Source organism: Schistocerca serialis, chromosome 2 (genome assembly GCF_023864345.2).
Source record: "Schistocerca serialis cubense isolate TAMUIC-IGC-003099 chromosome 2, iqSchSeri2.2, whole genome shotgun sequence".
Taxonomy (NCBI): Eukaryota; Metazoa; Arthropoda; class Insecta; order Orthoptera; family Acrididae; genus Schistocerca; species Schistocerca serialis.
The window spans coordinates 800,047,878-800,066,441 of NC_064639.1; the positions used below are offsets into that span (position 1 = coordinate 800,047,878).

General features: G+C 41.5%; 1 protein-coding gene across 1 annotated transcript in view; it reads left to right on the top strand.

Moving 5' to 3' along the window:
• LOC126456431 (guanylate cyclase 32E-like) overlaps positions 1–18,564 on the top strand; it is a 566,897-nt gene that overhangs the window by 335,494 nt on the left and 212,839 nt on the right. Inside the window, exon 13 of the mRNA XM_050092180.1 lies at positions 14,624–14,806. Within this exon, the coding sequence (XP_049948137.1) occupies positions 14,624–14,806 (183 nt within the window). The remainder of the gene's footprint in view (positions 1–14,623; positions 14,807–18,564) is intronic.

Genomic DNA, 18,564 nt, shown 5'->3' on the forward strand with positions numbered 1-18,564 from the left:
AACTGCTGTGGCTGTCACAGCAGTAAAATTGTTTGTATGCCTGGCACCAGAGGTGCTGTTGTTCAGTACCGGTGGTGGATTGGCTCTCAGTGTTCCATGCAATGTTCCGTGAAAGTGACACTTTGTGAGACAGTTCTTGACTAGCACTAGCCTAATGCTGAAAACTAGTTTCAAGCGCTTACTGAATATCTTCTTGTGTGTTTTGTTTGCGTTAATAAAGGTTTATTATCCCTGAAACACTAATGTTCATATTTTGTGGGTTATTTTGGTTGAGTTGCTTGAACATGAAAACATAATTAGTTTGAACAGTCAACACTTACTCACTCTGACATTGGTGATACTGATGTGATTTTGCCCAACATGAACAGGGTTTGAAGACCAGAAGAAACAGTACAAATTCGTAAGATTGATCAAAGAATTTTTTCACGAGAATGCAGGACTCTGCGCCTACTGAAGGACTATCTGTTTTGGGACTTGACATGAGATTGCCTCTATTCTGGCTTCACAAGCCAGTGCTCTTGTTTGCACAGGTGATGCAGGCTTCCATTATCTAGGTATAAATACTGATTCAACCAAATTTGATCTCTAGGTCAGTCAATTCGACCACCATTATGCAGCCGAAGTCAAAGATGTAATTACTGCTTCTCCTATGCAAGATTCCTATCACAAACTCAAGACAGAGTTGATTTGCAGAGTTTTTGCATCACAAGAAGAGCTTCAGATTCTAGCGCAGGAAAATGTTGAAGGCAGGGAACCTTCACACTTATATAAGTTCGACACAGGAATCGTACCTGACATCTTGCTACATATGCTTCAGAGTCGTCATTCTCTGGTCCATGTGAAAACTATAATAGCATCTGAGACTAAAATGTCAGTAGATGCAATCACATATTTGGGTGGCAGAATTCAAGGCGCAATAATGGTGCCATCAGTCAGTGCAGTAGTGGTGCCAAGCAAAAGTACTTCATTGTCCAGATTATGATTGCCTGTCAGATAATGTTGATGCTCTGGCTAGACAGTTAAGGGAATTTCTGTTGTTTCTGTCCCATCACAACTCTAACAATGATAGAGGATGTTATTGCAGAAGAATGTGTAGTCATCCCGAGATGAGTCCTGAGTGCCACAGAGCAGCCATCTAGTGTATGCTGGTATCACCAGACATTTTGAGATCAGGAGCACCTATCCAAATGCCAGTGGTAGTCAGATTTAGTAACATCCAATTGCCGTTTGAAGTATCAGTATCTCTTTGTTAGCGATCAGAATGCAGGATGAAAATTTCTTGTGGACACTGGGTCACACTTGTTCATTTATCTACAATTGGCCACCAACTTCATTTCATTTTTCTGCCCCAAACAGTTCATTTCCAGTGACTTATAGTACACAATGTATTGAGCTGGACTTGAGAGTGCACCATGCCTTCACCTGAAATTTCACTGTCCCTACATTGTGAACCTTCATAATCAGAGCCAACTTCCTGGTGCATTATCATCTATTGCTGGATGTGGTGAATGTGAGACTCATCGACAGCATCACTGGACTTTCGACTGCTGGCTTCTGATGCAGTGCAGCAACACACAGTACCAAGTTCATGCAGGCAGCAGAAAGTAAATATGCAGAGTAACTGTAACATCACCATCAGGCACCCTGAGAGAGCTACATCACAGAGTTGTATCAAAATGCCGATGACCCACTAGTTTCATGTTGTCTGAGGCATTTAGCTCCTCATTGTCTCACTACTACAAAAGCAGAATTTGACTTGATGCTCAGGTAAAGTATTATTCACCCTTCTAACAGTCTGTGGTCATCACTTCTCCATCTAGTATCCAAGAAGTGTGGCGTGTTGCCCACATGCAGGGATTAACATTCACTTATTGCAAGGACAATTCTGGACAGCTGCCCAGTACCCCTATTAAGAGATTACATCTATGCTCTTTGTGGTGCAACTATGTTTAGTATCCTGGACTGCAAAATAGCTTTTACACAGATGAAGATATTACTAAAACAGCCATAATCTTGCCATTTGGCTTGTTCGAGAGTCTGTTCATGACACTTGATTTATACAACACTGCCCAGTCTTGGCAGAGGTTCATTGACTCCATGTTGCAAGGGTCATAGTACTGTTTTGCATCCATAGATGAAATTCTTATCTTTTCAGCAACTGCAAAACAGCACCAGCAACACTTGGAAGAAGTTTTCAAATGCTTAGAACGGCATGGTGTGGTGTTAAATACTATCAAGTGTGTTTTCTGGTAAACCATCTTAAGTCGTCTTATTTTGTCAGTGGGATAATTGCCACAATTGTGAAAGTGAAGGCCTTTGTGAAGATCCCATGGCCACCATCAAAGAATTATGGCATTTCTTGGGAACGCTGAATCTCTTCTGGCGTCTTCTGCCTCATTCAGCTGAGTGCAAAAAGTGTTGCCTGCAGCACTTTCTGGGCCTAAAAGTAAGAGAAATCACTGATACAGTGGACACATGTGATGAGTTCTGGTTTTGAGACAGTGAAGCCAATTGTAGTAAATACTATGCTTCTGGCACATCCCGAACTGGATCCACAACTTGTGCTGGTGGTTGATGCTGGTGAGACTGCTGTCAGTTCCGCAATGCAGCAGCAAGTCAATGGTGCTTGGCAACATCTTGCCTTCTTCTCACACAAGCTCAACTCTGTACAGCAAAAGTGGAGCACTTACGACTGCGAACTGCTTGCTATCTATGAATAAATAAAGTACTTTCACCCTCAGTTGGAAGACAGAGGGTTTATAACATTTATGGATAGCCAGCCAATTGCCTACACCTTCAGACAGAACAACAAGTGTTTAGCATGACAGCACAACCATCTGGATTTCATTATCCAGTTCAATACCGACATCTGTCATATATCTGTTATTGACAAAATGTTCACCAACTGTTTCGAGTTAGCAGTGTATCAAATGTTATTGATTTTGCCTAACTTGCAAAAGCACAAGAATCTGGTCAGGTATTCCAGAAACTATTGAGTTGTGCAAAAGGATACAGCCTTGAGTTACAATTGGTGAAGTTCCTGGTTCAGATATGAAGCTATATTGCAACTTTTCAAGTGGGAGGTCTTGCCCTTTTCTGCCACCCTCATTCAGCAGAAATGCTTATGACAGCTTTCACAGCCTATACCACCTTAGCATCAGATCATCAACTTGTCTGTTTTCAAAACATTTTGTCTGGCCTGTTGTGCAAAAGGGTTGTCAAGAGCGTGTGTGTGCCTTTAGTATCAGTGCAATTAGATATCCCATCATGTGCTTGCACCAGTTAGAGTTTTACCAGATATTCACATTGATGAAGTATGTCCAATTCTATCATCAAATGATTAGTACTATTTATTAATTGCAATTGATCATTTCACTTGTTGGTCAGAAGCTACAGTAGTCAACAACATATCAGCAGAAACCTTAGCCTTTGCCTTTCTTTGTTTGTCCACTGCACATCACCACAGACTGTGGCCAGCAATTTGAGTGGGAGTTATTTGCTAATTTAATAAAGTCTGAGACACTCTCCATTGTACAATATCCAGTTACCACCAAGAGAGAGCAACAATATGATTGAACATTGGCACAATTCTTTAAAGGTTGTACCGATGTGTCATGACACTAGTTGGACAACCGCTTTACCATGGCCTTGCTTGGTGTTCGCACCATATACAAACTGGACTTGAGTTGTCTTTCATTTATGATGAAGCACTTTGACAGCCTCGTGAGATCATTGATCCAAGTTCCATACAGCTACTTGACCAGACGAGTCAGACTTCATCAATCGTCTGGTTCTTTGTGACTTGCAGACATGCATTCTTGTCATGTTAAGAACAGACAGTGTCAAACTAGTATTACAATCCCCATACTCAGGTCCATAAAGAGAGTAGCATGAACTCTGGACATACTATTAAATGGTAAAGGCACTATGATCTCACTTAACACAAACCTGTACATACAAGTTTCCAGAAGTGTCACCAACACTTGTGCAGAAAACCAGCCTTTGCCTCAGGCACATGTGCAACCATCCAAAGCAGACTCACTATCTCAATGAAGAACATGCTCTGGATGTCAAGTTCCCTTTCTTACAAGATTTTTGGACAACACTCCACTTCAACCAAGGGGTCTAATGTAGTAGTCAAGACAAGGTTACTGTGTTTATCAAAACTCTCAAAGAGTTCATTTGCCAGCCACCTGAGGCTCTGTTGTTCAGCATCAGTGGTTGATTTGTTCTTAGTGTTCCTTGTGAGATTTCGTGAAAGTGACAGTTTGTGAGAATTTCCTTTAGAGACAGACCTCGACTAGCACCAGTCTAATGCAGAAAACTAGTCTCAAGTGTTTACTGATTGTTTTCTTCTATGTTCTACAAAGGTTGGAACTTAAATAGTGGCAACTATTTATTCACAACCAATACAAAAGAGTTACATGTTTGCACCTGTTACTGTCCTTCAAAGTAGTCACCAGCATTATGTAGATCCCATTGCCCGCAATGTGGAAGGCATAGTATACCGTTAGCAGAGCCTGTTCTGTTGATGGTGCGAATGGAGCAGTCTAAAGTTATGGTGATTCTAGTGTATGACTGTGATGGTGTTATCCTAATGCATTATGTTCCTCCACAGCAGACTGTCAATGCACAGTATTACTATTCATTTTTGGAGCATCACCTGTGACCAGCTTTGCAAAAGAAGCAGCGACCCTTTCTGCGCAACCCACTCATCATTTTGCGTGACAATGCATGGCTGCATACGACACAAGCTGTGGCTGCTCTGTTCTGTCGATGGGACTGGGAAGTACTGTACCATCCACCATACTCTGAGGACTTAAGTCCTTGTGACTTTGATTTGATTCCAAAGATGAAGGAACCACTTCATGGCATTCGCTTCAGAACTGTTCCAGAGATTTGGCAGGCAGTAGACCACTTCATTCACACTATCAACAGAATACGCTGTGCTATCGGTATACTATGCCTTCCACATTGCTGGTGACAGGCTCTACACAATGCTGGTGACTCCTTTGAAGGACAGTAACAGGTGCAAACATGTAACTCTTTTGTATTGGTTGTGAATAAATAGTTGCCACTATTTAAGTTCCAACCCTCATATTTACATTAGTAAAGTTTTAATATTCTTGGTACACAAATGTTCATATTTCATGTACTATTCTGGTTGACTTGCTTGAACATGAAAACAATTATTTTGGAGAGTTAACAGTTTGCCGTTCCAGCATGTCCTCCAGTTTCTTTGGTAAAGTGCTCAGAAAACTTTACAGAACACCATGTTTGATGTTTCTCCACTCTAAATTTGGTTACATTCCTGTCATTTTGTTTGTTAAGGTGGCCCTGAGTTTTCTGTTGTTAAGGTATGACTCCATCAGTACAAGTAGAATGTCTTTAACACCTTAATATTTTAATTTCCATCATATGATTTTATAATCTTCACTGTTAATGCATTCAAAAGTGTACACATAATGTCAATAGTGTAGTTGTTCTTGTTTAGTTCTATCAAAATGGTATTTATGAGATGTGTCATATTGTTCTCTCTGAGAAGGAGCTTTCAGTGAAACCTAATTGAGTACTTATTAAAAGGTGATTTTCAGAGAAATGGTTCAGTATTTTTTAATAGGTTTCCTTCTTAGAAAAATGAGTACACAGGAAGGAGAGACTATATATTTTATTCTTTCAAGAAACACACTCTGACTCATCAACCAGTTACAAAGAGAACGTAAAGAGTGCACAATAAAGTCACAAAATGATTTCAGTACTTTGAGTTAATTAACATCACAGCCAAAATAATTACTTCCTGTCAGTGACCTAAAGATTTTTATGACCTCTTTTACAGTTTATTTGGCAAATCTGACATCCGATAGTGTGGTATACAATGTATATCTAACTAAATGTAACAATATTATGAAAAGCAAACAATGGAAAATCCAGGATGGAATGTAACAACTGTTACATTGTGATATTCTGAAAAGGATAGTTGCTACTCACCATATAGTGGAGATGCTGAGTCACAGATAGGTGCAACAAAAAGACTGTCATAAAATAAGCTTTCAGCCAAGAAGACCTTTGTCAAAAATAGATGACAGGCACACTCACAAACACACACTCATGAAAATGCATCTTACACACACGTGACTTCACTCTCTGGCAGCTGAAGCCACACTATGAGCAGCAGCAGCAGTGCATGATGGGAAAGACAACTGGTTGGGGTAAGAAGGAGGCTGGTGCAGGGAGGAGGAGGGATAGGAGGGTAGGGATGGGGCCTGTGAAGTGTTGCTGGGGAGTTTGCAGGGATGAGGTGGAGAGAGAGGGTAGGGCAGCTACGTGCAGTTGGGAGGTTAGACAGAGGACAAGGGAGTGGTTGGGGGGGGGGGGGGCGGTTAGCAGAAAAGGAGAGAAGTAAAAAGACTGGGTGCACTGGTTGAATAAGAAGCTGTCTAGTGCTGGAATGGGAACAGGAAAGGGGCTAGATGGGTGAGGAAAATGACTAACGAAGGTTGAGGCCATGGAACCGCGCAACCACTACGGTCGCAGGTTCGAATCCTGCCTCGGGCATGGATGTGTGTGGTGTCCTTAGGTTAGTTAGGTTTAAGTAGTTCTAAGTTCTAGAGAACTGATGACCACAGCAGTCCCATAGTGCTCAGAGCCATTTGAACCATTTTTGAGGCGATGAGGGTTATGGGAACGTAAGATATATTGCAGGGAGAGTTCCCACCAGTGCAGTTCAGGAAAGCTGCTATTTGTGGGAAGAATCCAAATGGCACAGGCAGTGAAGCAGTCATTGAAATGAAGAATGTCATGTTTGGCATCATGTTCAGCAACAGGATGGTCCAGTTGTTTCTTGGCCACAGTTTGTCAGTGGCCGTTCATGCGGACAGACAGTTTGTTGGTTGTCATGCCCTCATAGAATGAAGCACAGCGCTTGCAGCTTAACTTGTAGATCATATGACTGGTTTCACAGGTAGCTGTGCCTTTGATGGAATAGGTGATGTTTGTGACTGGACAGGAATTGATGGTTGTTGATGGATGTTTGGGACAGATCTTGCATTTAGGTCGATTATAGGGAGGTGAACCATGAGGTAAAGGGTTGGGAGGAGGGGTTGTGTAGGGATGGTTGAGTATATTGTATAGCAGTGTTTTTCAACCTGTGGGTTGCGACTCCCTAGGGGGTCGCAACACCTTGCTCAGGGGGTAGCGGTCGCAGGACAAATCAATTGAAAGATAACTGTCTTCATAAAGACTTTTTTTTTTTAATTCGCTACTGCCACTGCCACTTGTACTAGACATGGAGGGCTGCACAGATCTTTTAAGAAACTTGTCCATTTTATGCTTGCTCAGAGTGAAGTGTGAAGACAATAATCATATCCGTACTTGCTGGTGTACTCGGACAACTGATTATAGTGACCAAAAACGTGTGACTATGGCCCTGCTGACCCCTTCTCACCCCCACACCTCTACCATTGGTAAAGAATATAATTGTATGTCTGTCAGCAGAGCACTGTGACCTCTTGTAACATTTCACTTGATTTCTCGATCAGTATAGTATCAATAGAAAGAAAATTAAATACATTGCCTTTGAAATCACTGACATACTTCTATTATGGTTCTGGGGGTCCCCAGAATATTTTTTACTTGCAAAGGGGTCCCATACTCAAAAAGGTTGAAAAACACTGCTGTATAGGTTTGGTGGATGGTGGAATACCACTGTGGGAGGGTTGGGAAGGATAGTGGGCAGGACAGTCATAAACCCTGTCAGAGAATGTAATTCAGTTGCTCCAGTCTGTTCAACCTTGTACAAAAACAGATCTCCTGTGTCTTATCTTGCCATTCACCCACCACCATCAAAATCTCACTGTCTGGCCACAGAGAAGCATTGCCTTCATAACTCAATACCACCCAGGACTGGAGGAACTGAATTACATTCTGTGCCAGGGCTTTTGACTACCTCTCATCATGCCCTGAGATGAGAAATGTCCTGTGTACTATCCTTCCCACCCCTCCCACAGTGATATTCCACCTATACAATATATTTGTTCATCCCTACACTATCCCTCCTTCTAACCTCTTACCTCATGCCTCACATCCCTCTGTAGTAGACCTAAATGCAAGACCTGTTCTACACACTGTTCAACCACCATTGACTCCAGTCCGGTTTCAAAATCTATTCCATCAAAGGCAGGGCTGCCTGTGAAACCAGCCATATAATCTACAAGGTAAGCTGCAACCACTTTGCTTCATTCTATGTGGGCAAGACAACCAACAAGCTGTCTGTCTGCATGAACAGCCACTGACAAACTGTGGCCAAGAAACAACTGGCCCACACTGTTGCTGAACATGCCACCAAACATGACATTCTTGAATTCAATGACTGCTTCACAGCCTGTGCCATTTGTATTCTTCCAACAAACAGCAGCTTTTTTGAACTGTGCAAGCGGGAACTCTCCCTGCAGTATAGCCTATGAGGGTAGTTTGAAAAGTTCTCAAAACAGAATAGAAAAAAGTACATACATCAGTGAAACTTTTTTTATTTTTCAATGTAGTCTCCTTGTAGATTAATGCACTTGTCCAACAATGTTCCAGTGCCTTGATCCCATCTCGAAAATGAGTTTCCTCCAGGCCTGCAAAATAGTTGTCATCTCCCACTATCAATTCTTTGTTTGAAGTGAATCTTTGTCCACCAAGAAAAATTTTCAGTTTTGGGAAGAGAAGGAAGTCTGACAAAGCCATATCAGGGGGATAAGGTGGGTATGGCAACAATTCATACCTTAGGTCATGTGAATTTGCCATGGCGATGGCACATGTGTGCGGGCGCACATTCTCTTGATGGAAAATGACTTTCTTCCTTGCTAAACCTGGGCTTTTTCACATATCTTTTGTTGCAATTTGCCCAGAAGGTTAGCATGATATTCTCCAGTAAGTATTTGCCCAGTGGGGTGCTAATCTACAAACAAAATCCCCTTTGCATCCCAGAACACTGATGCCATGACCTTTCCCACCTAAGGAATTGTCTTTACTTTCTTTGGTGGCAGAGAATCAGCATGTTTCCACTGCTTTGACTGTTGTTTTGTCTCTGGGGTACAGTAGTGCATCCAAGTTTCATCTGTGGTCACAAACCGGCACAAAAAATCTTGTTTCTTTCTCCTAAAATGGGCCAAATATTGTTCCGATATGTCCATTCTCATGCTTTTTTGATCCCGCATCAAGAGTCACGGTACCCATATTGTTTCTAATTCTTCAGTCAAAATGTGATATACCCTTTCAGATGACATCTGGCAAGCATGAACAATTTCACACAGTTTCAGTCAGTGATCCTCCCTGACCATTTTGTGCATGTTTGCAATGATTTCTGGAGTAGTGACACATCTTGGCCAATCACTGCATGGATCATCATCTAAGCTCTCCCAACCAAATTTAAATTCATTTGTCCATTTGGCAACAGTTGAATATGAAGGAGCAGAGTCCCCCAGTGTATTCTGGTAATCAGCATGAAAGTCCTTTGCTTTCATACCTTTCTTTACAAAGTACTTAATCACTGCTAGAATCTCGATTTTTTTTCATCTTTGCAAATCACTACGCAGGAATAACAACATAATCACATCAGTGCCACAGCTCTTGTCCAAGAGCACTGATGTGGCACATATTTACAGGCAACAGTCCAATGAATATCACATGAACAACTTGTTGCACTAGGACTGACCTCTCATGGTGATTCCGAGAACTTTTCAAACCACCCTCGTACGTTCCCGTAACCCACTTGGCCTCAGCCTTCGTTAGTCATGGTCCTTGCCCATCTGGCCCCTTCACTCTTCCCATTCCAGTACTACACAGCCATCTATTCCATAAGCGCACCCAGACTTTTTACTTCTCTCCTTTTCTGCTAACCCTTCCCCCCTCCCACCCCACCACTCCCCAGCCCTCCACCTCCCGACTGCAGCTAGCTGCCCTACCCTCTCTCTCCACCTCATCCCTACATACTCCCCAGTAGCACTTCACCGTCCCCCACCCTCTATCCTCCTATTCCTCCCCCCCCCCCCCCCCCCCCAGCCTCCTCCGTACCCCCACCTACTTGTCTCTCCCATCATGCACTGCTGTTGCTGCTGCTCATAGTGTGGCTTTAACTGACAGAGGCTGTGGTCATGTGAGTGTGAGTTGCATTTGCTTGAGTGTGTATGTGTCTGTCATCTATTTTTGACAAAGGCCTTGTTGGCTGAAATCTTATTTTGGAACGTCTTTTTGTTGTGCCTATCTGCGACTCAGCATCTCTGCTAATGGTGATTAGCAACTATCCTTTTCATAATATCGTTATATTCCATCCTGAATTTCTCATTATGTGTTAATTAAATGTAAATGATTTGCTCTCAATCATTCTTTTTTCCTCTCTGTGTTTTCATCTACACTTAAAAATTGTTGAATTTAGTGGGCCACAATGGGAATTAAAATTAGCTGTCCCATTGCTAGTGTCATCAGGAAGTTGAGTATGATCTGCCTTGTTGAGTCTTTTGATTTCTTGCATAATAAAGCTTCACATTTCCTTTGCTCTGTTCTTGGAATATTGAATCTTTTTTGTATAGAACATAATTTTTAAGAATTTTTAGCATCAAGAAGGAACTTCAGAGATTGTACTTTATGTAAAAATAAATATTAATATTCCACTTTACTATTTGGGTCATTACTTTTCATTTGTATGTTCAGTTTTTGCGTTTTAGATGGCACTGTGAGAATTTTGCAATATTGCTGTTTGTGCATGTTTCAATATTAATTACAATTAATCCTCTGCTTCAAATAAAGGTCTCTCTTTTTGATGTAACAAACATTGATGTTGGATTTGGTCACCCATTTTCTCAACATCCATTGTGTTTGTCTCTGGCCTATAGTAAATAAAAACTGTATTCATAGCATTCTAAGAAAATTTTTCAAGGAAGAATAATGTTTCACAACTACTGTGCATCCTTGGTGAATTTCTACTCATTGTTCACTCAGCAGATTGTCTCTGAATTGTTGGACTGAGTCAGCTTCTGTCGTTCTGTAAAACTCTACTTCGTACTTCTTAGCTAAACATGATTGATAGAGAGGTTTTATTGGTACCATTTGACTATGATGATTAGAGTAATTGTTTATTGTGGACCTCAAATTTATTTTATTAAAGATAGATTTGAAATAAATTTTTGATTGCAGTTGTGCTGTATCATTGTGTTTGTGATGATAATGTACTGTGGGTATCAAGTCAGTCAGGCATCAGTAGACATGTCCAAGATGAAATCAGTGTATGGATCATCACATACAATTATCCCCTTTTATTTCTACTGTCTCATTAAGTACTCTCTCCAATTTTTTGAGGCTTAGGAATAAAACAAATTTAGTACATAATGAGAAACCTCCTTGTAACACAAGAAAGAAAAGATTCAACAATGACAGCATTATGAAAATGATAGATTGCTAAGTACCATATAGAGGAGACGTTGAGTCAAGGACAGGCACGACAAAAAACCTGCTATACATTTGAGCTGTCAGCCAAAAAGGTCTTCTTCTAATGCAGAAAACACACACACACACACACACGTTCATACAAGCACAACTCACATACACCTGACCACTGTCTCTGTCCACTGAGGCCAGACTGCTTACAGCACCCGTAGCTAGTGGAAGGAGCAATCTGTGGGTGACGGGGATAAGAAGGAGGCTATAGCATTGAGGGGAATGGATGGCAGCATAGGAACAGCATGTGACTCTTGGTGACTCTTGTGAGATCATGGGGGGATGTGCTGGGAACAGGGTAGAGCAGATAGGTGTATTCAGGAGGTTGGGTGGCAGGGGTGGGGGGGGGGGGGGGGGGGGAGCAGAAAAGGAGAGAAGTAGCTGGGTGGTTCAGCTGTCTCTTGGCCACAGAGTTTGTCAGTGGCCATTCATATAGACAGACAGCTCATTGGTTGTCATAGCCTCGTAGAAATCAGCATAGTGGTTGCAGATAATTTGGTAGATCACATGGCTCATGATGGGATACTTGATGCCTGTGGTCAGACTGGAGGAGGGATGGTGGGATGATGTGTGGGACAGGACTTACATCTAGGTCTATTGCAGGAAGGTGACCCAAGAGGCAGGGAGTTGAAAGCATTGGTCCAAAGGGGGTAAACAAAGATACTACATAGATTCGGTAGGCAGTGGAATACCACTGTGGGAGGGGTGGGAAGGTTCGTGGGTAGGATATTTTTCATTTCAGGGCATGGCAACAGGTATTGTTGTGCTTGTCTGCGACTCAGTGTCTCCTCTATGTGATGAGTAGCAATCTATCGCTTTCATAATATTGTCGGTATTCCATCCTGGATTTTCTATTGTTTAAAGAAAAAAATTAAGGAAGACATGGGTTTGGTCACTTTAAGTTGTGAGTGAAAATTATGGACACTTATGAAACAATAATAATAAAAAAAGACTGATCAGACATACAATTTGTTGTAACAGTTTTGTACAAAATATATTTGAGGGACATTCCCTGCCAGAAAGGAAAGAAGTAGGTCCACAATATCAACACTCAACAATATGATACACGCAATGAAGTGCTAACTATTGTGACATAGTGCAGATGACAGGAAGAGTGGTTCAAGAAAACTTCACTGTCAGCTTAAAATTCTTACTTTATTCATTAAAGAAACTGTTACAAGATACCGTATATACTCGAATAATCTGCACATGTTTTTTCCCAAATTTTAGGACGAAAAACTTGGGTGCACGGGTTATTTGAAACATTGTTGGTACTGCTCTGACTCCAACAATACATCCTATTATACTATTGCATTGTTGTGGCCTCCATCTGTGACGCATCAGTAGCACGTTAGGAGTGAAGTATTAACGTCTTCAAACTTGTTAATTATGTCTTCAAGTTCTCGTTATCGCTCGTACACTGCTAAAGACAAAGTGAAAAATTATTGAAGAAGCCAAGAATATTGGAAACCGTGCAGCAGGAAGAAAGTACGACGTGAGTGAGAGTTGTATTCGCGACTGGCGAAAAAATAAAATGCAGCTTCAAGAATCTAATAGTAATCGCCGGGCATTTCACGGACAAAAAGCGAAGCATCCGGATCTCAAGAAATGGCTCTGCGATCATGTAGATGAGAAGCAACAATACAGATGTGTGGTGACAAGTGAAATGTGCCAGCTTAAAGCATTGTCTTTAGCCAAAGAACTAGGCATTACCAGTTTCAAAGCTAGCCAGGGTTGGCTGTTAAGATTTTTCAACTGAAATGGTTTAGGATTCCGGAGGAAAACTACTATTGCTCAGCAGCTTCCAGGTGATTATGAGGAAGAAAATAGTGAATTTTCATAGTTATGTGATAAATCTGCTCCTTAAACAGTCCTATATATTATCACAAATTGGTAATGCGGATCAAACACCAGTCTATTTTGAGATGCCGCTCAACAACACAGTGAACAGGAAAGGAGAATCCAGCATCATGATATGAACTGGCGGAAGTGAGAAACAAAGATGTACAGTGATGTTGTGTGTAACTGGCAATGGACGAAAGCTACCACCTTACATGATATTTAAAAGGAAAACTATTCCGAAAATATCAGTAAAAGGCATACAGGTATTAGTAAGAGCAAATCCGAAAAGGTGGATGGACAATGAACTTATAATTGACTGGGTGACACATGTTTGGCAACATCGTCCAGGTGCGTTACTGAATTTACGCAACATGTTGGTCCTGGACAACTTCCGTGGACATACAACTAAGGAAGTACAAGACAAATTACAAAAATGGAAAACTGACTTGGTCATTATCCCTGGAGGCCTAACATCCATCCTATAACCACTAGATGTGTGTATAAATTGGCCATTCAAAGCTGCATTTAAACAGCAATATACACAATGGATGGCTGATGAAAACCATAAGTTCACACCTAGTGGAAAAATCAAACGGCCGGATTTGTCCCAGATTTGTGAATGGGTGAAAAGTGCATGGGACTCCATTCCAAAACCACTGGTTTAAATTCACAGGATGGAACAGAGGATAACGCTCTATGGGAAGATGGTGAAGACGACAATGATTCTCCCACTAGTGATGATGATGAAAGTGATGAATAGGGTGGTAAGAGAGGAAACGTACCGGTACTGACTAAAATATTTTATTGCACATACCGTATTAAAAAATCTTAAACAAGATAATTCACATTTCTTTTTTTGCTATTGTACTACGCGTAGAGTCCCAGCTGGCGGTGATAATGTTCCCTGGCTGCCCGCCCGTCTAACAGGCCAACCGGCCAGCTGCACGCCGCTGGCCACCCGCCCGACAGCTGGCCAACTGCACGCCGCTGAATCGGTTGCGTTTTAATGATGTATCAACCTGTTCAGCAGCGTTGCTTCAAACCAGTAGTTATTATACATACTTTTGAACACATCATAACGTTGGAACAATTTTTTGTGAATAAAACAAATTAAAGCAGAAAATAATTTTTTTTTTTTTTCCTCTTCCTCAAAATTGGGGTGTGCGGATTATTCGAGTATATACGGTATTATGTTATTTGTATGTTACTGGAGAACAATTTGAGCATCTGCTGTGTTTGTTACTTTAACATATCTGAAAAATAAAAGTTAATGTCATATTATTCGTTTCACATCATCTTGTTACAGATACGAGTTTGCCACAATAGTGTCTTCCATGATCCAGAATCATTAATGGGAGAGCAAACAGAAGCCAGCCCTAAACGTGCTTACACAAAAATAGGACTCTACAAAGGAAATATTGTTGCCATCAAGCCAGTTTATAAACGCAGTATTGACATTACTCGCAGTATTCGAAAAGAACTAAAACAGGTCAGTTTATCTTTTATATAAGAAAAATAGTGCCAAAATATTTTTATGGACTTTTGAAAATGTCCGTGTTGTTCAGGTTCACAGGAGTTGTGTTATTATTCACTCTTCTAAATTTATTTGTCACTCATAAACAGTATAAACAAACATTGTAAGAGAAAGTAGCTATTATTATTTATTGTAGAGTTCTTTGTAACAACAACTTTCCCCGAGAGTGGCAGAGAATAGTATGGTTGAAACCAATAAGACATAACATAAGACATAACATAACATAAGTCATGTGATCTACAAGCTAAGCTTCAACCACTGTGCTGCATTCTATGTAGGCATGACAACCAACAAGCTGTCTGTCCGCATGAATGGCCACCGACAAACGGTGGCCAAAAAACAAGTGGACCACCCTGTAGCTGAACACGCTGCCGAACATGATACCCCTCATCTCAATGACTGCTTCAAAGCCTGTGCCATATGGATCCTTCCCACCAACACCAGCTTTTCTGAATTGCGCAAGTGGGAAATTTCCCTGCAATACATCCTACATTCCCATAACCCTCCTGGCCTCAACCTTCATTAGTCACTGTCCTTGACCATCCAGTCCCCTCCCTGTTCCCATTCCAGCACTACACAGCCGTCATTTCACCGCCACACCCAGTCTTTTAATTTCTTTTATTTTTATTTTTATTTCTCTCCTTTCCGCTACTTACCCTCTCCCCCTTCCGCACCTTCTCTCTTACCCTACGTCTAAACTGCAACACTTCACTCTCCACCACTCCCACAATACTACTCCTACCCCTCCCCACCCCAGCCTCCTCCTTACCCCCACCCAGTCGCCACTCCCATCATGCACTGGTGCTGCTGCTGCTCGCAGTGTAGTTTCAGCTCTCTGAGACTGCAGATGTGTGTGTAAGTTGCACTTTCGTGATTTTTATTGTGCCTATTGTGGCTCAGCATCTTCGCTATATGGTGAGTAGCAACTTTCCTTTTCTCGTATTGCAACAGTCATATTACAAATAAAAGCCATATAAAGAAGCTACTTACGAGTAGTGAAGACAACAAAATTGACAGAATTAAATAATACTTAATGCAGAAAAAATACATATATTTACAATTTAGCCTGCTCATTATGTTGGTTCAGCCACAGTAATTCATTGACACACAACTTTCAGCATCAAATTGCCTTCATGCCACAACAGTTCCTTTTAAGTTTCAGTGTACATGAGAATTTAATTAAGGATTTTTGAAAGAAAAAAAGAATACTCTTTGTGTCTGAGTACTTGTAACACTTCTAAAATTATGATTGATTTAAGTTTAATTTCATTTAATATAATGTTTCATATGTAAAAGAAATTCTACAGCTTCTAAAGTCATGGTACATGTTCCTGTTAACACAATTATTCATCTTCTAAACAAGTTGCAAAACTGAATTATCTATGTGTTCTACTACATTTTACATGTAATGTATATGAAGATAGAACAGAGAAAGTAATTACTCAAGGCTACTACAAAGAAAAATGGGATAAGTTGTTTGATGTTCATAAGCAACTGGAAATTGTCCTGACTACTTTCAACAAACTATTGGCAGCTGCTGTTATAGCAGTACCAGAAGAACCTCAGGTACACTATCCTCGCCTGTGGATCCTGTTTCCTCTGCAGGAAGTACTGAACCTATCATTACCAGTCCACTTGACCGTTAGTGGTATGTCAATGGTAGATCTAGGCATCCTGTACAGGATGAACAGGGATCAGGGAAGACTCTGGGTGTTGCACTGACCCCTCTAACCAACAAGTTGGAGGTACTGTCTTTGACTGAAACTGAAATTGAGCCAGTGGAACTGACTTCACCTGTTTTGGGAAATCTGTTTTGTCTGGTGTCAGGAGAAAGCAACTGCAAAAGGGTGGGGGTCTATTGACTGTCGGCAGTTCAAACGTATGGTGAATGATGATATCCCTTAGGGAAATGTCACCAAGGGACAGGAAATGACACCAGGTGCACTCTGTGTATGCACGGGGGCTTCATTCAACATGTTGAAGAGGCTATTCTGGCAGCTAATGAGGGTACAAGGTGCAAGCAGCTGCAGATTGTGGCACATGTTGGGACAAATTATGCCTGTCGTCTGGTCTGCGAGGTGACTCTTGGGTCATTCCAGTAACTTGCACAGAAGGTTGAGAAGTCCAGCCTTGCAGATGGAGTTTCAATGAAGCTCAAAATTTGCATCATTGTCGCCAAAGCAGAGTGAAAATCTCATTCTGGAAACATCCCCCAGGCTGTGGCTAAGCCATGTCTCCGCAATATCCTTTCTTTCATGAGTGCTAGTTCTGCAAGTTTCACAGGAGAGCTTCTGTAAAGTTTGGAAGATAGGAGATGAGGTACTGGCAGAAGTAAAGCTGCTTGGGTAGCTCACTTGGTAGAGCACTTGCCCGCGAAAGGCAAAGGTTCCGAGTTCGAGTCTCGGTCCGGCACACAGTTTTAATCTGCCAGGAAGTTTGATATCAGCGCACACTCCGCTGCAGAGTGAAAATCTCATTCTGGAGAACACAGCACGTTGTTCTCAATGGAGAGACATCTACAGATGTTAAAGTAACCTCTGGCATGCCACAGGGGAGTGTTAGGGGACCATTGCTTTTCACAATATATATAAATGACCTAGTAGATAGTGTCGGAAGTTCCATGCGGCTTTTCGTGGATGATGCTGTAGTATACAGAGAAATTGCAGCATTAGAAAATTGCAGCAAAATGCAGGAAGATCTGCAGTGGATAGGCACTTGTTGCAGGGAGTGGCAACTGACCCTTAACATAGACAAATGTAATGTATTGTGAATACATAGAAAGAAGGGTCCCTTAATTGTATGATTATATTATAGCAGAACAAACACTGGTAGCAGTTACTTCTGTAAAATATCTGGGAGTATGCGTATGGAATGATTTGAAGTGGAATTATCATATAAAATTAATTGTTGGTAAGGCGGGTGCCAGGTGGAGATTCATTGGGAGAGTCCTTAGAAAATGTTGTCCATCAACAAAGGAGGTGGCTTTCAAAACACTCGTTCGACCTATACTTGAGTATTCCTCATCAGTGTGGGGTCCATACCAGGTCGGGTATGATCCAAAGAAGAGCGGCACGTTTCATCACAGGGTTATTTGGTAAGCGTGATAACGTTACGGATATGCTTAGCAAACTCAAGTGGCAGACTCTGCAGGAGAGGTGCTCTGCATCACAGTGTAGCTTGCTGTCCAGGTTTCGAGAGGGTGCATTTCTGGATGAGGTATCGAATATATTGCTTCCCCCTACTTATACCTCCCGAGGAGATCACAAATGTAAAATTAGAGAGATTTGAGCGTGCATGGAGGCTTTCCGGCAGTCGTTCTTCCCATGAACCATGTCCGACTGGAACAAGAAAGGGAGGTAATGACAGTGGCACGTAAAGTGCCCTCCGCCACACACCGTTGGGTGGCTTGCAGAGTATAAATGTAGATGTAGATGTAGATACTGGTTATAGAAAGTTGGTTGAAACCTGAAATTAATAGCAGTGAGATTTTTGAGGAAAATTTCAGCGTATATCTGAAGGATAGTCGAATAGGAAATGGAGGTGGTACATTTGCCACAGTAAACATGTAACTCAAATCCACCAAAACAGAAGCAGAAGCTACATGTGAGATTGTTTGGGCAAGCCTCAGTATCAGGGGTGGGCATAAAATGATAACTGGATTCTTCTATTGCCCACCAGACTCATCTCCTGATATAATCAAAAACTTTAGAGGA